Source organism: Euprymna scolopes, chromosome 10 (assembly GCF_053919585.1).
Source record: "Euprymna scolopes isolate OS-2025 chromosome 10, ASM5391958v1, whole genome shotgun sequence".
NCBI lineage: Eukaryota > Metazoa > Mollusca > Cephalopoda > Sepiida > Sepiolidae > Euprymna > Euprymna scolopes.
In genome coordinates, this window is record NC_136491.1 from 59,888,761 (window position 1) to 59,915,126 (window position 26,366).

General features: G+C 32.9%; 1 protein-coding gene across 1 annotated transcript in view; it reads left to right on the forward strand.

The window, feature by feature from the left end:
* The window catches only part of LOC145286004 (cln5-like protein 1), a 64,683-nt gene extending 38,529 nt beyond the window's left edge, over positions 1-26,154 (forward strand). Inside the window, exon 3 of the mRNA XM_080134602.1 lies at positions 23,636-26,154. Within this exon, the coding sequence (XP_079990728.1) occupies positions 23,636-23,799 (164 nt within the window). The 3' untranslated portion in view covers positions 23,800-26,154. The remainder of the gene's footprint in view (positions 1-23,635) is intronic.
* Positions 26,155-26,366: the final 212 nt, after the last annotated feature.

The following is a 26,366-nucleotide window of genomic DNA, read 5'->3' on the forward strand; positions in this document are numbered from 1 at the left end:
TAGAAAATAAATGCCCCTTCCTTAGGTGGCCAGAAAGTGGGTGCTCATTTTAAGTTAAATTTACATGGAAAAGTGATCACCTACTTTTCGAAAAAAAAAGTTCATGAAAACTATTTTGGTACTCCTTGGGCGTTGAGTTCCATGGCGACCTGCAGAATTATTTAATGGTTGTTCCCTTAGTACCCCCCTAGTCAAGGCTAACGCATGCGCACGTAACATTTTTTATTTATTTACTTACGTGGTGGAGTTTCTGTACTGATAGGTTTTTTGATTGATTTGATTGAACACTAACTAGCTTAAGCCTGACGAATCCTATAGTTGGATGAAACGCAGAATATTCAGTGTAGCTTAATCGTCATATATATTTTATAAATTACTAACTAGCTCTACCTACGTATTGAGCACTTTTGAAGTAAATACTTAAAGTTTTAGCATAAATCTATACTTTTGTATATTAAATTTATGCGAATAAATGAAGTAGTTATATATATGTATATATATATATATATATACGCATATATATATACGCATATATATATATGTATATATATATATATACGTATATATATGTATATATATATATATGTATATATATACGCATATATATATATGTATATATGTGTATATATATATACGTATGTATATATGTGTATATATATATATATATACGTATGTATATATATGTATATATATACGTATATATATACGTATATATATATATACGTATATATATATACATATATATATATATATACGTATATATATGTATATATATATACGTATATATATACGTATATGTATATATATATATACATATATGTATATATATGCATATACATACGTATATATATATATACGTATGTATATATATATACGTATGTATATATATACGTATATATATACGTATATATATGCATATGTATATATATATACGTATGTATATATATACGTATATATATACGTATATATATGCGTATGTATATATGTATATGTATATATATACGTATATATATACGTATATATATATACGTATATAAATACATATACATATGTATATGTATATATATATACGTATATATATATGTATATGTATATATATACATATATATACGTATATATATACATATATATATATATATATATGTATATGTATATATATACATATATATACGTATATATATACATATAGATATATATACGTATATATATACATATATATATATATATACGTATATATATACATATATATATATACGTATATATCTATATACGTATATATCTACGTACATATGTCAGTATATATGTATATACGTATATATACATATATATGTACATAGATATATATATATATATATATATATACGTGTATATATGTACATATATATATATACGTGTATATATGTACATAGATATATATATACGTGTATATATATACATACATATATATATATATATATATACGTATATATATATGTATATATATACATATATATATATGTACATATATATGTAAATATATGTATATATATACGTATATATATATATACGTATATATATACGTCTATATATATATACGTAAAGATATATGTATATATATATATACATGTATATATATACGTATATATATACATATATATATACGTAGATATATACATATATATATACATATATATATATCTATACGTATATATATATATACACATATATACGTATATATATATACGTATATATATATATATGTATAGATATTTATATATATATATATGTATAGATATTTATATATAACTACTTCATTTATTCACATAAATTTAATATACGAAAGTATAGATTTATGCGTAAACTTTAAGTATTTACTCCAAAAGTGCTCAATACGTAGGTAGAGCTAGTTAGTAATTTATAAAATATATATCGCGATTAAGCTACACTGAATATGCTGCGTTTCATCCAGCTATAGGATTCGTCAACAACAAAAAACAACCACAGAATTCGCGCATAAGCCTGACGAATCCTATAGCTGGATGAAACGCAGAATATTCAGTGTAGCTTAATCGCCATATATATTTTATAAATTACTAATGATATTTATATATATATATATATATATATATATATATATATATATATATATATACGTGTAAAAACTGTACAACCGGCGAAGTGAACGTCTCTTTATTCTATCTTCTGTGTATGTGGGATCGTTTTACTCTTTTATTCGTGTTGAATTCACCTATTCGTAGCAACCATCATCATCATCGTCATGAACGTTGAGGATTTGTGCCGTTATGAACACGTTTTCATTTTAAAAACTGTACAACCGGCGAAACGAATGTCTCTCTATTCTATGTTCTGTGTATTTTGGATTGTTTTACTCTTTTATTCATGTTGAATTCACCTATTCGTAACAACCATCATCATCGTCATCATAAATGCTCCTTCATATATATTCTATATGTATGTGTATGTGTGTGTACTGTCGTAAATAATCTCACTCACTACTTAATTTTGCTGAAAAATGCGAAGCTCGCGGTTTGTTTACAAACAAACGTTTGAGCACTTTACAAGTGGCGGACAGATGTTTATTTAAATATACATTCGGACAGATTAGTTATGGACACCGCTTCCATGGTCAAGGGGTAGAACTGCCGACTGTCATCATGACGGTTCTAGGTTCGATCCTCGGCTTGGGATAGCTGCTAGTCTAGCGGCACTGATGAGTTGTGATACAACGAAACAGGACTGTATGTCGAAGGCTACAAATATATTTTATATACGTATATATATAAATATATATATATACGTATATATATATATATACGCGTATATATATATACGTATATATATATATACGTATATATATACGTATATATATATACGTATATATATATATATACGTATATATATATATACGTATATATATATATACGTATATATATATATACGTATATATATATATATACGTATATATATATATATATACGTGTATATATATATATATACGTATATATATATATACGTATATATATATATATATACGTATATATATATATATACGTATATATATATATATATATACGTGTATATATATATATATACGTATATATATATATATATATACATGTATATATATATATATATACGTGTATATATATATATATACGTATATATATATATACGTATATATATATATATATATATATACGTATATATATATATATATATACGTATATATATATATATATACGTATATATATATACGTATATATATATATACGTACGTATATATACGTACGTATATATATATATATATATACGTATATATATATATATATACGTATATATATATATACGTATATATATATATATATATACGTATATATATATATATACGTATATATATATATATATATACGTATATATATATACGTATATATATATACGTATATATATATATATATATATATATACGTATATATATATATATATACGTATATCTATCTATATATCTATAAAAACAGAGAATCCAATAATCACATCTCCTAAAAAACTATGGTTCCTACGCTCTTAACTTTACCATAAAATATTATGGCTTTATTTATTGTCCATCTTGGAAGGGTTTAATTTTTTCCTAACTTGTTGTTTACAAATTACAAAAATACAAAACTTACACAATCTAACAATCCAACCTCCGACATCACGTCCGCCATTCTTGTGCTAGCCGCACACACGTACACACAACACGAAAACAATGTTTTGAAAATCTAGCAAAAATAAATTATGCCGGCTGATAAAATTTTAAAACTTTTTTTTAAAGCTAGAAAGATAAAATTTAAAAATACTTATTTTTATATACATATATATATATATATATATATATATATATATATATATATATATATATGAAACTAAACTAAAAAAAAAAAACGCGCGTTCACTCGTGGTCTTTTCATTTCGGGTTTGTATTACTGTACACATAGATTCGAAAAAGTTGTCAAAAAACAAATATATAACAAATAAATGTTATCAAAGGCAAGATAAGTTACTTTTCTACCAAACTGGATATATTTTTCGTGTTTTTATTCAATGTAACATATTTATTCAGCTTGAAAAACGGGTTTGTATTACTGTACACATAGATTCGAAAAAGTTGATAAGATATGAAACAATATGCATAATATAAACACAGCACGAAAACAAACGTTGTCATCCATTCCCAGCACACGCGCACACACGCGCACACACACACACTCTGGCGTTAGCCGCACACACGTACACACAACACGAAAACAAACGCTATTAGTACTACTATAATTTCCAGCACACGCGCACACACACTCACGTCCACTACCATCCTTGGCTACGTCACGTTGTTATGGCAACCAAGCCCGCTGACTAACACATGATAAATACACAGTAAATTTGATTTTCTTCATTTCTACGCAAATATTACGCAAATATAAATCATATAGAATATCTGTATGAATATAATTACACGTAATAGTTAAATAAAGATGATCATCATATAAGAGAACCAAAAAAAAAAAACTAATAGGGAATTAATTAAAAACGATAAAAAATATGTACATTAGCTAGATCTTTTGTAGATGAATGCAATTCCACGACTCATAAATAACAAAGTTGTATTTTCTTTTTAAATAAATAGAAAAAAGGGGTGTTGATGAGACTATCAATACACACAAAAAAATATAGATTTATTTTTGGGTAAAGTTCCCCCGGGTTTTCCTTTCACTTCAGTAAATAATGGTCTTTTTTTATATATATGGCGTACTATAATCCTTATATATATGATGTTTATGTTTATATATATATATATATAAGTGATAGTGTCTGTGTGTGTCTGTGCGTCTGTGTGCATTTCCCTACGCTAAAACTCTGTCAATTTTAAGCCTACAGATTCGAAATTTGATATACAGGGTACTGAGATTTGGGAAAATCGATGTGATAGGTTTTTGACAGAAATTTGGCGATTAAGTGGTCAATATTCAATGATTTGACCTTTGAGAACTCTACCAAACTCCTCCTACAATTTTGGGTCTAAACACGTGATATTTTATATATAGATTCCTTGGACATGGATCTAACTTATTAACTTTACTTGATCCCTAAACAATAAATGTTAAGAGGTCATAATAGGGGTCAAAGTTTAAAAAAATTGACCGTTTTTTTTTTTTCTCAGCATACACCTCAAAACACCTGGGCAGCGCCGGGCACCGATTGCTAGTATATATATATATATATATATATATATATATATATATATATATATATATATATATATATACGTATATATATATATATATATATATATATATATATATATATATACGTATATATATATATATATATATATATACGTATATATATATATATATACGTATATATATATACGTATATATATATACGTATATATATATATACGTATATATATATATACGTATATATATATATACGTATATATATATACGTATATATATACATATATATATACGTATATATATACGTATATATATACATATATATATACGTATATATATATATACATAAATATATATACGCATATATATATACATATATATATACGTATATATATATATACATAAATATATATACGCATATATATATACATATATATATACGTATATATATATACATATATATACATATATATATGTATATATATACATATATATACGTATATATATATACATATATATGTATATATATACATATATATATACATATATATACGTATATATATATACATATATATGTATATATATACATATATATATACGTATATATATATATATATATATATATACACGTATATATATATACGTATATATATATATACATATATATACGTATATATATACGTATATATATATATATATATACGTATATATATACATATATATATATACGTATATATATATACATATATATATATACGTATATATATATACATATATATACGTATATATATATATCTACGTATATATATATATCTACGTATATATATATATACATATACATATACGTATATATATACATATATATATACGTATATATATATATGTATACATATATATATATGTACGTATATATATACATATATGTATACGTATATATATATATACGTATATATATATATATATAAATATATATATAAGTATGTATATATTTATATATATATATACGTATATATATGTGTGTATATATATATATATATATATCTATATATATATATATATACACATATCCACATAAGAATTTACATATATCATGTGTTATCAAACTCATTAATCTACCTTTACATTTGTGTATACCTTATTATTGTATAATTTTTTATTCCTTATAATTTTTATTCATGTGTATTATTGTATAATGATATTTTTATCATAGTCTCGTATCGGGATTATGGTTAAAGGTTTTCTTGAGAAGCTTAATGTATGGTTGAAGACTGTTGTAATTTCTACTATTTGAATGTCGTTTCAGGAAGTTACATAGTGTGTTATTTTAAGAACTTAAATTATGTTATTTTAACTTTTTTTTTCATTTTATTATTATTTTTTTTTATATGTTGGGGTTAGGAGTAGAGACACCTTCAAGGGAAATTCTAGATTCCTATATTTAGTGCTAAATAAGTTAAGCAGTGTTTGGGGAAAATTCTTGAGTTTGGATAGTTAGTTTATAGAGAGTGTTAATGTAATTGGTATTGTTTAGTTGTTGGTGGTAAGTTTAGTTAATTAAGGTGTTAGGCTAGATGAGTGCACTAGGTATGTGTCTGAAGCAACCCCGGGGGTGGGGATGAGTATGCATTTTGAACAAATATATGAATCAAGTGTACAAACATCTGTACGACGCGCATACATGTATAAAGACAGGTTCAGATATGCAGATACACAAATGCATACATATACAGAATTCAACCTAACCCACAAATATGCATACACATGAATACTTAAGGAAAATAAATAGTAGACGTATGTACTTACAATTATACAGATTATCTTTTTTTTTAAGGTAGATGGGGTAAAATTAAGGGGTAATATTGGAATTACTAAGAAGATGTTCTTTGTAATGTCTGCAGTTTATGGAGGTTTCTAATCTTTTGTTGAGTAACTTATCCCTGTCTTTAAATCGTACGATAAATAATTTTTCGGAAAGGCAGAGGTAACATGTGAGGAACATGTTTTACATTTATTTAGAAATTCCATTTTATGGTTAGTGTTAGGTTTTTCAATGAGTTCTTTATAATAAGTTGAAAGTGATGTAGTTACTGTTGGGGTTTTCAAATGAACTTTTGTAGCCTCTAAACCATTCCTTGAATGTATTTCCGGCCATACCGATATAGTATTTACTATTATTTCGGTTTTCTTTTGTGGAGATTTTTGCACTGTGTACCACTGATGTCACTAATCAATATATGTCTATACAAGAGCGGTAATGGGTCTCCCATGCTCTGAATCCGCTTTAGAACAATTAATGTCCAAAGTATTCGGCGACTTAATGATGAAAGGATCGGTGATAAAATTTGGCCGATGACCTATATGTCGGCGCCAATACACGCATGGAACTTAACAGTGTATGGGAAGAAGTGTTACTAACACTACATGAGAATAGTTTAAGATTGTCCTCATGAAAAACTATTTGCTGTCCGGCATCAACAGAAATCCTACATTGGCAATGAACCAGGGGAACGCTCAAAGCTACAAGCCATTGTCTGAATACTTTGGCTATCTGTGATCCCCCTGAAACCATCAAAAACATGAGATCATTCATAGGATCCTACAAGTTCCTGAGTAAAGTCATACTTAAACACTCGGATTTTTTAGCACCTCTGGATAAAGTCTGCATAACAGGTTCATCAAATGACAGAATCCAATGGACGTCGAACCTGGAGATGGCATTCTTCAAAGCAAAAGAACATCTTAAGCAAGCAAAAAGCCTGACCTATAAGAGAGGACCAACTACAAATAATTACAGATGCAGCCATGACTTCTGCTGGCTTAGCAGCATCTCTTTTCGTCTTGATAGGAGACAAAGCTCATCTCGCAGGTTTATTTAACGCTCGTAAAACATCTAATCAAGCAGGTTCGCTAGCCTGTGAGTTGGAAGCTCTGGGGATTGCTTCAGCTATCAAGCATTTCAGTCCATATATAATTCAATCGAAACACGTTACCGAAGTGCTCACAGATAGCTGCCCCTGTGTACAAGCATATAAGAAACTCCGTGGTGCATTCTCTGCAAGCTCTAGAGTCACAACGTTCCTGGGTGTTATCTCTCGATATTCTGTTAAATTATCCCATATACCAGGGAAAAATAAAATATCAGATTATGCTAACCGGAACGCTATTCATTCTAAGGAAAAATGCCAAATTTGTAAATTTATCAATGCACTGGAGACATCAGTAATTCGAGAAATCACTGTAAAAGATATATTAGCTGATCATTGTCCAATCCCATACATGACTCGTAACGCATGGATCAACAAGACTGTCTGGACTTACAACAAGTGTATAGAATATTACGCGATGGCAGAACTCCATCTAAGAAGAAGAAAGGTTTAACCAGTATTAAAAGGTATTTACAACATTGTAAACTCTCATCAACCTCGGCAAATGGGTTAATCATAGTTACACAGGAAGAAGCCTTGCGCCCAGCTAGAGAGAGAATTGTCATTCCCCAAGGAGTATTAGACGGACTTTTAGTTTCTCTACACTTACAACTTTACCATGCCAGTAAACACCAGTTAAAGCAGATTTTTAATATGGGATTCTATGCACTGGATGTGGAAAAGGCCATCAGTCGTACCATAGATAGTTGCCACACCTGCATGTCACTAAAGCAGATACTAAGGCAGTTCAAAAAACAACCCTCAACAAAACCACCAGATAAAATTGGGAGCTGGTATGCTGGTGATGTCGTAAAACGTGAAGGACAACTAGTATTATTGGTTCGAGAAAATGTTTCTGCCCTAACACATGCAACATTACTATTATCAGAAAGCAGCTAATCTCTAATAGATGGTTTAATCACAACCATATCGAGGTTCCGTCTCCTGTCGGGTGATGAAGTAAAGATCAGGGTTGATGGTGCTTCTGGATTTCAAGCATTACTCACAGACAGTTTACTGGGATCATTCCGTATTAAAATAGAAATTGGAGAAATAAAGAACTGTAACAAAAATCCAATTTGAATCAATTAAATCAATTTCAAATGCATGTTTGTATGTCTTGCTAAAACTTTTGACAAATGCAACGAACATTGGCAAAATTTAAAATTCAGATTTTCGGATGGATAATATCGAAAAATTGGCCCAAACCGTCAAGTCTAAGTTGGTCAGCTGGCCGGTTTTCTACATGGGGGTGGGGTGTCATAAGATTTAGTGACATTTTAACGTTAAATTCTATGTAATTATATTTCTAATGATATTTTATACATATTTTAAAAAATGCTAACTAATGACCGGAAATGACATCAGCTCTCTCATGGCGACTTTTAATACTTACATTAACCGCCTTCGAAGGGTATTGTGATATTATAACCCAGAGTGAAATACTAATTATCGAGTCCAAAAATTGGTACCAACATGATTATCGCATAAAATAACAAAGTGTCACAAAAATTGATGGGGGAAAAATAAAATTATGAGTGATTTAAAATATTTACCGATGAAGATCGAAAATACCAGTTGCTATGTTTTAAAATGTAAACAATGCATTTCATTTTAAACTCCAATCGTCCGAGTCATAATCCCAAACATTATATATACTATTGTTTATTTGAATAAGGGGGGAAGGAAGGAGGCATAATATGAGTTAATCAACGTTTGTTTCTTTAAAGCCTTATACTTACAGATTTTCATATTATATTGAATGTGAGTTAATGGATTGAGTGTTTAATGAGATCCCAGGCATAATCTCCTCCTTATTTTCGAGTGGGGGGATGATAGTCTGACATGTTTACTTCCGATGATAACGTCATTATCTTCTGTTAAAATAGATGCATATAATGTATTTATGATGTACTAAATTGACATAAGATATATTCTAAAAGTCACATGGCTGAACTACTGATTCCAAAAACCAGGTGAATCACTGCACACTAGAGGCTTATTTGTAACTTTCCAAAAATCATGTAAATATATCAAGTAATCCTGAGTTAAAATCACTGGAATGCTGAGACTGATACTATACTCAGGAATTCATGTTAAAGTAATGGTTGGCTAATCCTCATTCAATACCAGGTGACTAGTTGTCCGTGTTAATGTTTTTATGCATTAATTTCGAAAACAAGTATATTTTAAACAGTGGGGTCAGGGATATGAAGTCAGTCCCGAAAATGCTAGAAACTGTTTACTATTTAAACATTACTTTATTACATGTATATTTTTAACAGTGGGGTAGGGAATATGAAATCAGTCCCAGAAATGGCTGAAACTGTTTACGAGTTAAACATTACTTTATTCCATGTATAGTTTTAACACTGGGGTGGAGGATATGAAGTCAGTCCATGAAATGGCTGCAAATAACCTTGCTGGAAATATATACTAGCTTAGTACCTGGCGTCGCCCGGTATTGAATAATGTTGATGGAAATATATATCTGCAGAATAGCCGGCGTCACCCGGGATGGAATGGCATTGCTGAAAATATATACTAGCATAATACACGGCATCGCCCGGGATTAAGTTACATTGCTGGAAATATATATCATATAGCAGAATACCCGTCATCGCCTGGTCACATTGCTGAAAATAACCAACGTCACCTGGTATTGAATGAGGTTGCTAAAAATATATCATAACAGAATACCTGGCATCACCTGGGATCGAATGACATTGCTGGAAATATATACTAGCAGAATAAATGGTGTCACTTGAGATTAAATAATATTGCTGAAAATGTATGCTAGAAAAATACCCAGCTTTGCCTGGGATTGAATGAGATAGATGGAAAATATATATTAGCAGAATACCCAGTGTTGCCCTGGATTGAATGACGTTGCTGGAAATATATACTAGCAGACTTCCCAGTGTCCCCTGGGATTAAATAAGATAAGTGTTAATATATACTAGCAGAATACCTGGCATCGCTCAGGATTGGATGAGAAATGTAGGAATACATATTAACAGAATATCCGGCGTAAACCGGGATTGGATGAGAAAGGTAGAAATATATACTAGCAAAATATCCACTGTCAACCGGGATTGAATGATATTGCTGGAAATATATACTAGCAGAATACCTGGCATCGCTTGAAATTGAATGATATTGCTGGAAGAATTAACTAACAGAATACCCAGCATTGCCCGGGATTTAATGACATTGTTAGAAATATATACTTGCAGAATACACGCCGTCGCCCGGGATTGGATGAGAGAGGTGAAAATATATACTACATAATACTCAGCATCGCTCGGGATTCAATAAGGAAGGTGTTAATATATACTAGCAGAATATCCCGCGTCACCCAGGATTGGATGAGATAGGTTGAAATATATATTAGCAGAATATCCGGCATCGCCCAGTATTGGATGAGCAAGGTGGGAATATGTATTAGCAGAATATCCAAATTTATATATTACTGGATTAAAATTATGAAAAATGATTGTCGAAATTAGTAACATATCTGAAGAATTATGAAAAATGTTGACATGTGAGTTGATTGATTGGTGTGTTTGTAATGAATAATCTGCCCAGACACTATTATGAAAACTGATTGTCGAAATTAGTAACATATCCAAAAATTATGAAAAATGATGACCTCCCAAACAATATATCAAATTTATTACTGAAATAAGGCAGGGCGGGGGGTGGGGATGAGGATAATGTGGGTTAAATGATGAAAAATGAATGTCGGCATTAGTAACATCCAAAAATTAGGACCCCGGATTGAATTAGACGAAATATATACTAGAAAAAGACCCGGAATCGCCCAGGATTTAATTGGGTTTATTGAGATATATACTAGCAGAAGGCCAGGCATCGCCCAGGATTGATTTAGATGTGTGGAAATATATATTAACGGAAGATCCGGCTTTGCTCGAGATTGAATCAAATGTGTGGTAATATATACTAGTGGTTGACCTAGTGGCGCCAGGAATTTAATTAGATGTGTGGTATTATATACTAGTGGAATACCTGGCATGGCTCGCAATTGAATGAGATGTGTGGAAATATATACTAGCAGAAGGGCTGGCATTGCTCAGGATTGAATCAGATGTATTGTAATATGTATTAGTGGAAGACCCAGTGTCACCAGGGATTGAATGAGATATGTGGAAATATATACTAGCAGAAGACCTGTCATTGCTCAGGATTAAACATGGGAATATAAAATAAGTTCTGGAAATGGCTGAAACAGTATTTGATATGAAAATTACCTTATTTTATGCCTGTATTTTATAGTATTTTTTGTAGAGGGGGGTATTAAGTCAGTCTCGGAAATGGATGAAACAGTATACGATCTTAAAATTACTTTATTTTATTTATATTTATTGTGTGTCTTCTGTGAAGGTGAACTAGGCCAGTTTCTGTAGAGGGTGAACAATATTTTTCTGAATTTTCAATGTTAACTTCAGGGAATGACGTCATACTTGTAGTTGTGATTAGAAAACAGCATGATTATGTTTTTTTTTTTTTTTTACATGGGTGTCACCACTTATCAAGGCCCAGAGGCCACTCGAGGATAAGGGTTAATAGGTATACATTAGTCATTGTGATTTTAGCATAGTAAACAGTGGGAATTTTGTAACTTGGATTACTTAGGGGGACGGTTCAATTAGAACTTGTTCACATTGGACTTTTTCTTTTTTTTTTTTTTCATAGGTATCAACACATTATCAAGGCCAAGAGGCCACTCAAGGATAAGGGTTAAAGAGTGTACAGTAGAAATTGGACAATATAATAATCATTAGTAATGAAAATTTGTTAAATTTGATAACTTATATGGAACGGCTCATCAAGAACTTATTTACGTTAGACTTGAAGACAACCATATTGTAGTCAGCCGGAAAGCAGGAAAACGGAAGACAATTCCACAGGCGTGCAGTTCTAATAAAAAAGCTTTGTTCATGGAATCTACGTTTAGGTTTAGGCACAGATAAAGAGTGGGGGGAATTATTGATAGTGTTTACAGCTAGACGAGTGTTTCTTGTGAAAGTTTGGCGAGGGGGGACCATAGATTGAAGCTCAGTCGAACACTTTCCATGAAAATAACGATACATCAGAGACAAACTCGCAACATCTCTTCTGTGAGATAGAGGTTGCAAGGAAGAGAAAAGGACATCTCCTACGAGGCTACGAAGTCTATTTTGAACTCTATCAAGGCAGGACAAGTCCTTTCTAGCAGCTCCTGCCCAGATGTGGCAACAGTATTCCATCCTTGGACGTACCTGGCTATTATATAGATAGAGAATTGCATCAGCAGTGAGATATCTACTGGATCGATAGAAAGATCCCACCATTTTTCCAGTGGCCTTGGCAACAGATTTGATGTACGTGTTCCATTTAAGATCAGGAGTAACGGTCAAGCCCAGAAGCTTGTCAAAACTTGAGGCCTCCTGAAGACGAGAACCATTCATTTCAATTGATGCCAGATGGGGATCAGAATGTTGATGATGTAAAGAGAGAAGCTTGGTTTTAGATGCATTAAAAGTAACCAGCCACTCCTTTCCCCATTGTACTACATGCTCAAGATCAGAGGAGAGAGAATTGGAGAGAACTTGGTCGTTTACTGTCTTAGATGTGCTACCATAAATGGTAGTGTCGTCAGCATAAATGCCTACAAATGATGTAAGGATGTGATTTGGAAGATCATTAATGTAGATCAGGAAAAGAGTTGGGCCCAGGATGGACCCCTGAGGGACACCGGCATTAATACTGTGAGCTTCTGATCTTTGCCCCTCAACTACTACTCTTATGAACCTATCAGAAAGAAATGATTTAATAATTGAGAAGACATTTCCAGCTATACCATAGCTAGAGATCTTATGAAGTAAACCTTTATGCCATACCCTATCAAAGGCCTTAGATATGTCAAGAGCAATTGCCCTAGAAAGGTTGCCTCCGTCGAGAGATTTGCTAATCCTATGAGATATAACTGTAAGCACATCTGCTGTAGATCTAGCAGAACGGAAACCATATTGAGTGTCACTAAGAAGGTTATTTTTGTTGAGATGGTTGATTACTTCTGTATCTAACACAGATTCCAGCAACTTACTCATGACGCACAGGAAACTTATTGGCCTGTACTGAGAGGGGGATGAGCGATCACCTAAATTCTTAAATACAGGGCATAATGATGAAATTTTCCAGGGAGATGGGAAACTATTCTCCTTAAGACAACATTTAAATAGTTTTGTAAGTATGGGCGCTAGTTCAGGTTGAAGTTTTTTGAGTACTATAATTGGAATACCGTCCGGGCCAGTTGCTTTACTGGAATCAAGGTTTTTGATTAGCTTGGCAACATCATGTACAGATATTTGTATATCACATAGTGTGTTTTCAGATACAGGAGGAAATATTGGGGGTTGGCGGCCTTGATCGCAAAAGGTAGAATTAGCTGCAAAGTTCTTGACAAAGGGTTTGGCTTTGTCTGATGCTGACGAGATTACCTCAGGTCCATTGATAATAGTTGGGATGGAGCACACGCTTCTGTTCAGAATTCTGTTTGCTATTTGCCAAAACTGGTGGGAACCAAGCCACTGCTCAGCTACTTTGGACTTAACAGATTGAGCATACAACCATCTTGCGCTCTTTATTACTTTCTTACAATGGTTGCTGGCAGTCCTGAAAGCGGCTTTAGTTTTCATACATCTATTACGTTGGAAACAGTGGAAAAAGTGATTTCTGTGCGCAATGGCAGCAGCACATTCTGGAGAGAACCATGGCTGGCTGTTAGGTTTTTGCTGAAACTTTTTTGAGGGTATGAAACGGTCAATACCTACAATTAACCATTCCGTCAGGTCTAATACTATAGAGGACACATCCTTTTTAAATATGGAATGCAGAGGTAGATCAGATATAAATGTACGGAAGCTATCCCAGTCAGCCTTAGTGTATCGATATACTATACGATGGAGAGGTACGTCTGGGGACTTTACATTTCATTTTTATCTTAATTGATACAACAGAGTGGTCGGAAGATCCAAGAGGCGACAGAACAGAAACTGAACATAGTTCAGGGCAAGTTGTGAGAAAAAGGTCTAGTAGGCTCGCATACTGGCCGTCATTGTCGGGCACACGGGTGGGTTCCTGAACAATCTGAGTGAGGTCATAGGCAATGGAGAAATCATGACAGAACCTCCCCTCATCATCGGTCTTGTTTGAGTGGGTCAACCATTCGACGTTGTGAACATTGAAGTCTCCACATACGTAAATGTTAGCTGAAGGATAAGCAGATAGGACTTGGTCAATTTTCTCAGATATGCTTTTAAAGATAGTAACTCCGCTGTTGTGGGGGCGATAGAGAGTAAATAAAAATGCCGTAGTGTGAGCTAAAGCAACCCGGAAGCACATATAGGGTAAGTTAGGATCTTCCCTGGAGATGTCCCTACCACATGGAAAGCTATCTTTAATATAGGCACATATTCCATGCCCATGGCGATCTTGGGGGTCAGATTTAGAAGTTAAGTTAGAGTATCCTTTAATTGCGAACTCATCTAGGGAAATAGCCTGTCCAATGCCAGTTTCACTTAAAAATAAAATGTCTGGTTTAGTCTCCTGTAATTGGGTTTCAACCTCTGGAAGGTTAGAACGTAGACCCCTGATGTTGGAGAAGGAGACATGGTAGTAGGGGTCTACGTTGGAAGTTGGAGAACCGGGTTTAATCGTGTATTTTTTCTTGAAACTTGTCATGATGAAATTTTGAAATTTGTGGACTAGGTCGTCAGATTTACTAAGAGCAGGACAGAGAGGGGAAACTAAGAGAGAAAAAGAAATGAAGAATTTTTTTTTTTTATTTGTAGCTAATGATAAGGTAAAGCCGTAACAATTACCCACTAGTATGGCATCGAGAGGCCCCACCAGAAGCTACTGCATGGTCCAGAATCCATTCACCAAATGGCAATACAGCAGCCCCAGTACTTTGCACCTGCTGATAGGACAGCCTCTTTAGTGGTTAATCCAAGGTTCGGGTCCCTGACTATCAGGCGGATAACGTCAGCCCAGACAAAACGTTTACCTCCAGCACCCTTACTAGTGACATGGCTACAAGGATAGACATAGAAACAGAAAATTTCCGCCATCTCTGCCAACTGTTCACACAAAATACTGCCAACCTAGAAAACAGCTTTTTCTTCTCCCTTTATCAGAAAAATCACTCATTAAAAAATGAGGACTGAGGGACAAATAAGAAGAAGCAAGAGTAACAGGAGCTGCCGATAACGCATCCACAATGCGTTTTCTACTCTCCATTAAAAACAAAAAATTATTAAGTATTCTACTTAATAAAAGTCCAACAGACGTGTTTAAGGGAAAGTATGGTGATAGATTCCCCTCTCACGAACTAAAAATGAGTACAATTCGTAATCTATTTTTGCAATCAACTCGGTAGATAAATAAACATTTATGTACGAGAAAAAAAAAAAAAAAAAGCTAGCATTTAATAAAACAGAAATACACAAATTAAATACTGAAATAAAATGGAGTTATTAATATTTTAATCTAAAATAAAAAGCATGATTAAAATTGAAATCACTTATCTCAACAAAAACACTTCCGTCTCCAAATTGCAAACTGTAGTGAAAGAAATTGAGTTAGCAGCGTTCAAAACATTTTTTTTTAAATTAACCGTTAAAAGAAAAGCGTGATTTTATTCTGAACTTAAGCTAGTCTCGTTTTAAGAAGCTTACAATATAAAAGAAAGGCGGATGGGGGGGGGGGGTTCTTCCGAAAGTAAGTTGGTGACGTTATAAGTAATTTCGAGATAAGATGGAAGCCGGTATTGGACGAGAAAAAAAGCTAGCATTTAATAAAACAGAAATACACAAATTAAATACTTGTACTGACCAAAGATTTAGGCCACAAAAGCAAAATTAATACTACCATTCCCTTTTGCATTATATTAAACCTTCCTTTCCCTACAGTGAAAAAGAGACAATTCTGATTCTTTGGCCTTCCTCTCGCCGGGTGGTCCTGCTTGCTGACTCGTCCCCCACCGCCTGCTATCGTCCAGAGAGACGAGGGTAGGTGTGGGTGTCCTTTATAACTACTACAGTCTGAGAGTTCATGCGACTAAGTCCAGTACACACGCGTTTATAAAAACTGCTACATAATGTATCTTACCAATGCTTCGCAGTGTTTAACTTAAAAATAAAATAATCATTCAAGTTAGTATTTGTGTTGTGTCTTATTCATATGAGATAACAGCAATTATTTACAATGGTGACCCCGCCTAAAGAACACTGCACCTCATCAAAAGAACTTTACACTAAGAAATGAACAACGTAAACTGGACTTGTACCGAAAAGAAATGAAACACACTTTGGAATCTTCAGGAAAATACAAGTGATTACTCATTTTCGTCGCAAACGTTTCAAAGAAAACCTTCGACGTAAGTACAACAATACTATATTTCCCCCCTCCTTCTTACTCAACACACACACACACACACACAAAAAAAAAGAAAAGATACACGCATATATTTATATTAAAAAAAAAAAAAAGAAAGGAAGAAAATGGAAGAATCCAGTGTGCAACAAATAAACATAAAAACTCCTGAATTTATGGAAAGGGCAGTAAATGGCTGGTTTTCCATTCTGGAAGCCCAATTCCACCTACGCAACATAACAGCTTCAACAACCAAATTTTACGCTGTCATATCCTGCCTGCAGAAGTGGTAGCTAAAATACCGATAAATATTTTAGAAGGCAGGAAATATGAGGAACTAAAATGCTCCTTAATTGAGTCCCACGAAAGGACCAAGCCGGAATTGCTCAACAAACTAATGTCAACTAACACTATAACTGGCCGCCCTTCCGCTTATCTTCAAGAGATGCTGTCTATTGCAAAAAGAATAGGTATTGGCGAAGAGATTGTTCTTCATAAATTTTTACAAGCCTTGCCCGCAACAATTTCCCCGGTCATTGCCTCACAGAAAGAATTAAACCCATCTCAACTAGGAAAACTAGCAGACGAACTAATGCCCTTGTTAAATAATATAAATGCAACAGCGTTTACCGCTCAGCAATCTCAACATATTGACAAAAACAAGAGCAATGTTCGGATACCGATAGGTGTTAAACCATTTTTCCCCGAACAAAGGACAAGGATATGTAGAGCACATATTTACTTCGCGGAACAAGCCAGAACCTGCAAACCCTGGTGCAAATGGCCAGGGAAGCGAAACATAAAAATGTTACCAAGCTCACGCCCACCCACACCCACACCAAGTGACTCAGAAAACTAGTTGCGCAAGCCATGTCCGTCCCCTTGAGTTCGCAACTACTACAAGTCAAAGCAAGACTAGGGACAAAAACATTAAACTTTATTGTAGATACAGGCGCAAGTATCTCGATAATACCAGCAGCCATGATAAACGGTGTCACATTACACCCAACACCAGTATCGCTAACCACTGCCAACGGTGAGAAAATAGAATGCCACGGCCAAGCTAACCTCGAAATTGGGATACCAAGTTTGAGAAGATCATTTTCCTGGACATTTGTTATCGCAAACGTCACCAATCCCCTCCTCGGACTTGATTTTTAAAATAAATTTGGCCTTACAGTGGACTGCAAAAATAGAACAATTTACGACCCAGTTACTACCACCAAAAAAAAGTTACTGTTAAATTCTGCAGCACCAGTAAATGTGATCATAAATGAAATAGAACTGCCGGTATTCATAAGAAAAAGCCTGGATAAACACCCAGAAATTATTTCTCCGCACACCAACAAAAACAGTGAGTACTGTGGTGTTTATCACAGAATTGACACAGGCAGCCACTCCCCAGTCTTCGCTAAATCCAGACAACTGTCTGCTGAAAAGCTGACGGCGACGAAAGAGGAATTCAAACGTTTGACAAATGAAGGTGTAATAACCCCTTCAGACAGCGAGTGGTCAAGCCCACTACATCTGGTATCCAAACAAAGTGGAGGCTATCGTTGTTGTGGAGACTACCGCGCCTTAAACAGCATCACTAAAAGTGATAGATACCCCATCCCCAATATAAACTCCTTTACGGCTAAACTCGCTGATAAACAGCGATTTTCGAAAATTGATTTGATTTCGGCATATCATCAAATTAAGATGCACCCCGATGATATTCCAAAAACTGCCATAATCTCGCCGATGGGACTCTATCAATATGAATACATGCCGTTTGGACTAAAAAACGCAGCGGCTACATTTCAAAGATTTATGGACAAAATTTTCCGAGATATCCACTGTGTTTTCATTTATATAGACGACATATTGATCTTCAGTGAAAACGAACAATCCCACAAACAAGATATCGACACAGTTTTTCAAATCTTAGAAAACAACAGCCTAAAAATATCTCTTTCCAAATCCATCTTCAATGTGACATCTCTTGACTTCCTAGGATTTAGAATCAATTCAAAAGGAATTACACCAACTGCAAATAAAATTAAAGAAATAGAATCTTTTCCGTGCCCTAAAGATGCAAAAAGCCTACGCAGATTTCTGGGTATGGTAGGATTTTATAGGAAATTAATACCAGGATTTGCGAAATTAGTCTTACCCCTATCTGAGAGAATGAGACTAACACCGAAAGGTTTAATCATCTTAAATACATCGGAAAAAGAAACCTTCTCTACTATGACAAAAATACTTGGTAACCTAACAGAATTACCCCACCCTCAACCAACTTGTACCCAATATCAACTAGTAACGGACAGCAGCAAAGATGCAGTAGGTGCTGCCTTACATAAAGTCATCGATGGAATCCCAGTACCAATAGGGTTTTTCTCAAAAAAACTCACAGCAACACAGACGAGATATTCCACTTTCGACCGTGAACTTTTAGCAGCATATTTGGCCGTATTACACTTTCGCCACATAATAGAAAGTCGCGAAGTATTGCTTCTGACAGACCATAAACCAATATGCGGTGCATTTCACAGTCTAAAACCTGCAAAATCAGATAGGCAACAAAGACAACTAGCCATCATCACAGAATTAATTTCAGATATTGCCCATGTGAAGGGTGACCAAAATATAGTTGCAGATTGTTTATCTCGCTCAACATTTGCTGTACAAATAGATATGTACGACCTCCCTGCACTCGCAGATGCACAGAAAAGAGACACCGAAATACAGTCCTATCCAGACTTAAAGAAATTCACATTATATGGAAAAGATCAATTTGTGTTATGTGATACATCAACGTCATACCCTAGACCTTTTGTACCATATACACTACGGAAATCTATCTTCGACAGCTTACATTCAGTATCACATCCCGGAATAAAATCATCTATCAAAATGATTAAGGCTAGATTTTACTGGCCACATATGGATAAAACAATTAAAGAATTATGTGCATCATGCACATCTTGTCAACAAGCAAAAATATACAGACATACTAAATCACCAATTCAAACGTTGGAAATACCATCATCAAGATTCCAGACCGTACACATTGATATAGTTGGACCATTACCCCCAGCAAAACGTGCCAACAATCCTTATACAAGCCCATGTTGGTATGTTTTAACATGTATAGATCGAACCAGTCGATGGATAGAAGCACAACCTATAGCAGATATTACAGCACAAACTGTAGCAGAAGCTTTTGTTGACACATGGATTACTCGCTTTGGTGTTCCACTGCATGTCATAACTGACAGAGGCACACAATTTGAAAGCGAACTATTCCTTGAATTGTCAAAAATTATTGGATTCTATAGATTACGAACAACTTCTTATCATCCGCAATGCAACGGACTTATAGAAAGAGCACATAGAACTATTAAAGCAGCTATAATGGCCCGAAAAGAATCTTGGATTTCAGCTCTACCAATAGTCCTCTTAGGAATTCGAAGTATGCCCAACGACTCTAATTTTTCCCCATTTTATGCGGTCACAGGTACACAAATGTTATTACCACAACTAATGATTGGTACAGAAAATACAGAAATAATTACACAAAATTTTACAAGAGAACTACACAAAACTATGGAAAAATTTGATCTGACAGACTTTTCAAACAGAGATAAATCAACAAAGAAAACGTACATACCAAATCAACTTCAAACCTGTGATAAAGTTTGGATTAGGATAGACCGCATTTGAAAACCATTAGAAGCACCCTATTCAGGTCCTTACATTGTACTCGAACGAACACCGAAATATTTCCTAATAGAAACGAACCCAAACACGCATACACAAGTTTCAATAGACCGTTTGAAACCTTACATTGAAAACAAGCAAAAATGTACGCAAAATACAACTATCAACAAAAATAAAAACAACAACATTTTACTCCCCGAAAAAGTGCAGGAACATGAGATAAAAACAAGAACTTCAAGTAGGAGAGTTACATGGAAAAAAGATACTGAATACATTTATTATTAAAAATTTCTTTTTAAAATAAATAAATAAAAAAAAAAAAAAAATATATATATATATATATATATATATATATATATATACATATATATATGAGCACTCCGTCTACTGGCAGGGTACCTCTCTGTACTGACCAAAGATTTAGGCCACAAAAGCAAAATTAATACTACCATTCCCTTTTGCATTATATTAAACCTTCCTTTCCCTACAGTGAAAAAGAGACAATTCTGATTCTTTGGCCTTCCTCTCGCCGGGTGGTCCTGCTTGCTGACTCGTCCTCCACCGCCTGCTATCATCCAGAGAGACGAGGGTAGGTGTGGGTGTCCTTTATAACTACTACAGTCTGAGAGTTCATGCGACTAAGTCCAGTATGCATGCGTTTATAAAAACTGCTACATAATGTATCTTACCAATGCTTCGCAGTGTTTAACTTAAAAATAAAATAATCATTCAAGTTAGTATTTGTGTTGTGTCTTATTCATATGAGATAACAGCAACTATTTACATACTGAAATAAAATGGAGTTATTAATATTTTAATCTAAAATAAAAAGCATGATTAAAATTGAAATCACTTATCTCAACAAAAACACTTCCATCTCCAAATTGCAAACTGTAGTGAATGAAATTGAGTTAGCAGCGTTCAAAACATTTTTTTTTAAATAACCGTTAAAAGAAAAGCGTGATTTTATTCTGAACTTAAGCTAGTCACGTTTTAAGAAGCTTACAATATAAAAGAAAGGCGGATGGGGGGGGGGGGGTTCTTCCGAAAGTAAGTTGGTGACGTTATAAGTAATTTCGAGATAAGATGGAAGCCGGTATTGGACGAGAAAAAAAGCTAGCATTTAATAAAACAGAAATACACAAATTAAATACTGAAATAAAATGGAGTTATTAATATTTTAATCTAAAATAAAAAGCATGATTAAAATTGAAATCACTTATCTCAACAAAAACTGCTTTTAAATGTGCTCTGGAGTTCTCTAGGGATTGACAAACCTTTACTTTTGGGGTGGGGCTAGAGGGAGTAATGTCCATTTTAGGGTCACTATGCAATCTCCCACAATGTCATATTCCAAAAATATGGAATAACTATGGAATCATATTCCGGAAATGACATTGTTTCTCTTACTAACGTGTTGTTGGTGGTTGTGATGTGTTGGAAGAACTACATTAATATTGAAAACCAAGAAAATGTATTCATGTATTAATTTGGAAATCCTAATGATCCATCTTCTAAAAATGATTTAAATTTTCTCAAAATTATGGTAACCTTGATGGGAAGAGAAATCATTTCATATATGTTGTACAATACCTGTATGTTAAATTGTTTCATATATGTATTTAAATTGACCGTCCAAAGGTAGGTAAACATATTTTAAATATGTGTTGTACATTACCCGTCCCCAGATGGTAAAATTATTTCATATACATGCTGTTAATTAACTGTCTTAGGGGAGGTACAATTATTTCATACATGTGTAATAGCCGTCCTAGGGTAGGTAAAATATTCTTTTGCTCGAAGTAGCAAATGATACATAAACATTAAAAAATCCTCTATCTGAAGAATAACAAATATGTTCAAAGTCACCTTCAATTTTCTCCTTGTTTATACGGTCCCGAGCAATGCCGGGTAGCCCTGCTAGTAAATAATAAATAATAATAATAAAGAGGATAATAATAAAAGTAATAACAATAGCAGGAAACTTGAATAAATTTTGAAAAAAAATAATAAAATATAAATTTTAAAATTATATAGTCATCTCCGCCCCCCCCCCCCCATCATTTTGGAAACGTCTATCTGATTTTTATGAAATTTAACCATATGTATATATGATTTAATTTCATTAAAATCAGACATTCAAAGTTCTAAAGAGGAGGGGGATGCTTTCAGAGATCACTTAGACATGTTCAAACTCGGACCACTTCCATTGTCTTCCCCAGAAAATTTTAGATATACACAAACATCATTTAATTTTTATGTAGATTTTCTATAGCGTGTTTGCATGTGCCAACATGTATGTGTATTGTGCATTTATTTCCTTGAAGTTATAATTTCTCCCATTTTCTGTTGCAGGAATTCTGTACAATAAAATAGTTCATTCAGCTGAAGGAATAGAACTTATACCTAACAGGGAACGGTGGACATCTTTCTTCTCTTTGGTCAAAGATGGCTACCTCTTTTTCATCAGTCCATGCCTGGGAAACACAGTGGAATACAGATACTATCAGCAGCTGTGAGCATCTCACATTTGAAGAACCTTAAAGATTGTTATATATTATTGACCAATCTTTGTCTTGATAAAATATTTATTTTCAGTCTGTTTTTCAGTATGATTTATGGAAATATTTGAAAAGCTTGAAATATAATTTTATTTCAGTGTAACAACAACATTCTTAAACACTCTTTAATATTTGAATAATGCAAGTTTAAATGAGCAAGTTAAACAAACTTTATGCTCATGAAAAATGCATCATATATTGTATTGCTTACAATAACTGTTGATATTCAAAAAACTTGAAAATTCAATAACAAAAAGTAATGTTCATTATGAAATACTTGAAAAAGTATTCACCCAAAATGTTTGTTAGAGAATTTATATTTGATATATTAAAATGCCAGAAAGCATTGAAATATATAATAACATAATTTATAATAAAAATGTTCGAGATTCATAATTATTGGTGGAAAAAGTTTTCTTTGAGTACATTTGTACTCAAAGAAAACTTTTTCCACCAATAATTATGAATCTCGAACATTTTTATTATAAATTATTTTAATTAATTTACTAATAAAACAAAATAATAAACATGAATGTTTCAGTATCATTTGATGATAGTTTTTAAAATTTCATTATCATTTAAAACATGACTTGTTAAATTTTTTTTTATTTATTTAATAACTGATTAACTGATAAATTAAGAGAATTTTTGGTCTCTCTCCTATGTGTAAATTATTTTTCTTAAAAAATAAAACCTTTAAACTATCGGCAAACATCTTTGTCTCCTTTTCTGAAAAGTACTATTTAACTACACTGAAAAGATTACAGACAACCAGAAACAATGTGGCAATAACCATTAGACAAAGAATCAATGCGATGGTGACAACAAATCACCAAATGAAATACAGCGACAATAGGCAGAAAAAAACCGACAAACAATTGTACAGCCAGCAAAGAAGAAAGTGAGAAAAATTCATGCATTATTATATAATAATAATAATATATATATATTTAAGCTTGTTGCTTGATGAGAAAAGGAAGTAAAGGACACATGAATGTATATGAAAGATGCATCAAAACGAATTAGAAGCAGTTCCTTCAGTATTTTAGTAACAAAAATGTTACATAAGTTCTATCCAAGGATTAAACTTTAGGAGCAAGTTGGGTGTGGATGAAGCTATCATCATCATCAGAATCTATGAGAACAAAGCATGAACTTGATAAAACATTTCAACTGATGAATGACCAAACACTTTGGATTTCTGATCAGAGTTCAGCTTGAAGCAGATTGAGGTGTGAAAGCTCGGCAGAGATTTAGATCGGGTCTAGCATGTTAGTTCACTTAGTACCTATCACAACATAAGATTAAGATGTGTTCCTGTTGGCCGGATGCCATTTAAATATCCACACGAGACAAGGGACATAACTAAATATATAGAAAGCCACCAAGTTTGATAATTCCAACTTTAACATTGACTTACACCAGAAGACACTAGCCAAGTCCCAACAAAAACAAACTCTTATTATAAAAAAACAAAAACACATGTACTTATTTTAAAACTTAAGTACTTCTGCAGTTTAAAACTCGTTTTTCTGTAAGTCTTGCTGGGCAATGCCTAGTGAACGATGGAAACTGCTGGATTATACCGAGTGAGCAAAAAGAAACACAAGTGAGCAGACGATAAAAATTGGAAGAAGAAAAAAGGAAAGAGTTTAAATGGGGGGGGGGAGGGGAAGAAAGGGCAGAGTATCATTGTACCAACATTTATACATACCCCCAACATCCCCATGTTAAGAATGGCTTTCAGAATAAACACACCCAACCTCAAAAGCCTTTTTTAACGTGTGGAAGTTGTGGGTGTTTATTCCGAAAGCCGTTCTTAACATGGGGATGTTAGGTGTGTTTATACTACGCTGGGGCAAGTCGTAAGAAAATACCAAAATAAAACCAAAAAATATAGTACTTATGTATTTTTGATCTTTCACCTAACAATTTAATAATAATAATAAAAAATATTGTAAAATTTGAATTTAACCTGATAAAACTATTTAAAAATAGTGCAGTGCCAAAAATACATAAGCACCAAAATATATTTGTTCACTAATTCAAAGAAACCAAACATTTATTATGATGAAAAAAAAAAAGGAAAAACAGTTCCCATAAAGAATAAACATAACAGACAAAATTTAAGTAAGTTTTTGTTTTATTTTCTTTCTTTTTAATTTGTTTGTTTATAGAATTCTGTTCGCGCAGTATAATCGGTTTCATCGGTTTCCGTTATCTGCTGGGTGCTTTCGAGCAAGACTCACGTAAATAAATAACAGAATTTAAAAAGAAAAAAACAAAAAAATAATACAACAAATAAATAATAAACCAATGTTTTTAGTCACGTTCAAGCGACTCTATAAGTCACTCCGTCTGTCCATAACACTTTTGTGCTTGGCCTTTTTGGTTAGGATCAAAGGTCTGTTGTTAATAGATGCTGTTCTTAGCTTTTTAAGCTTTTCTTGGCCTTTTGGTCAAGACCAAAATGTGCCTAAGTTTTTTATTCATTGTTGATTCTGACTGTTTTTTTAACATGAATA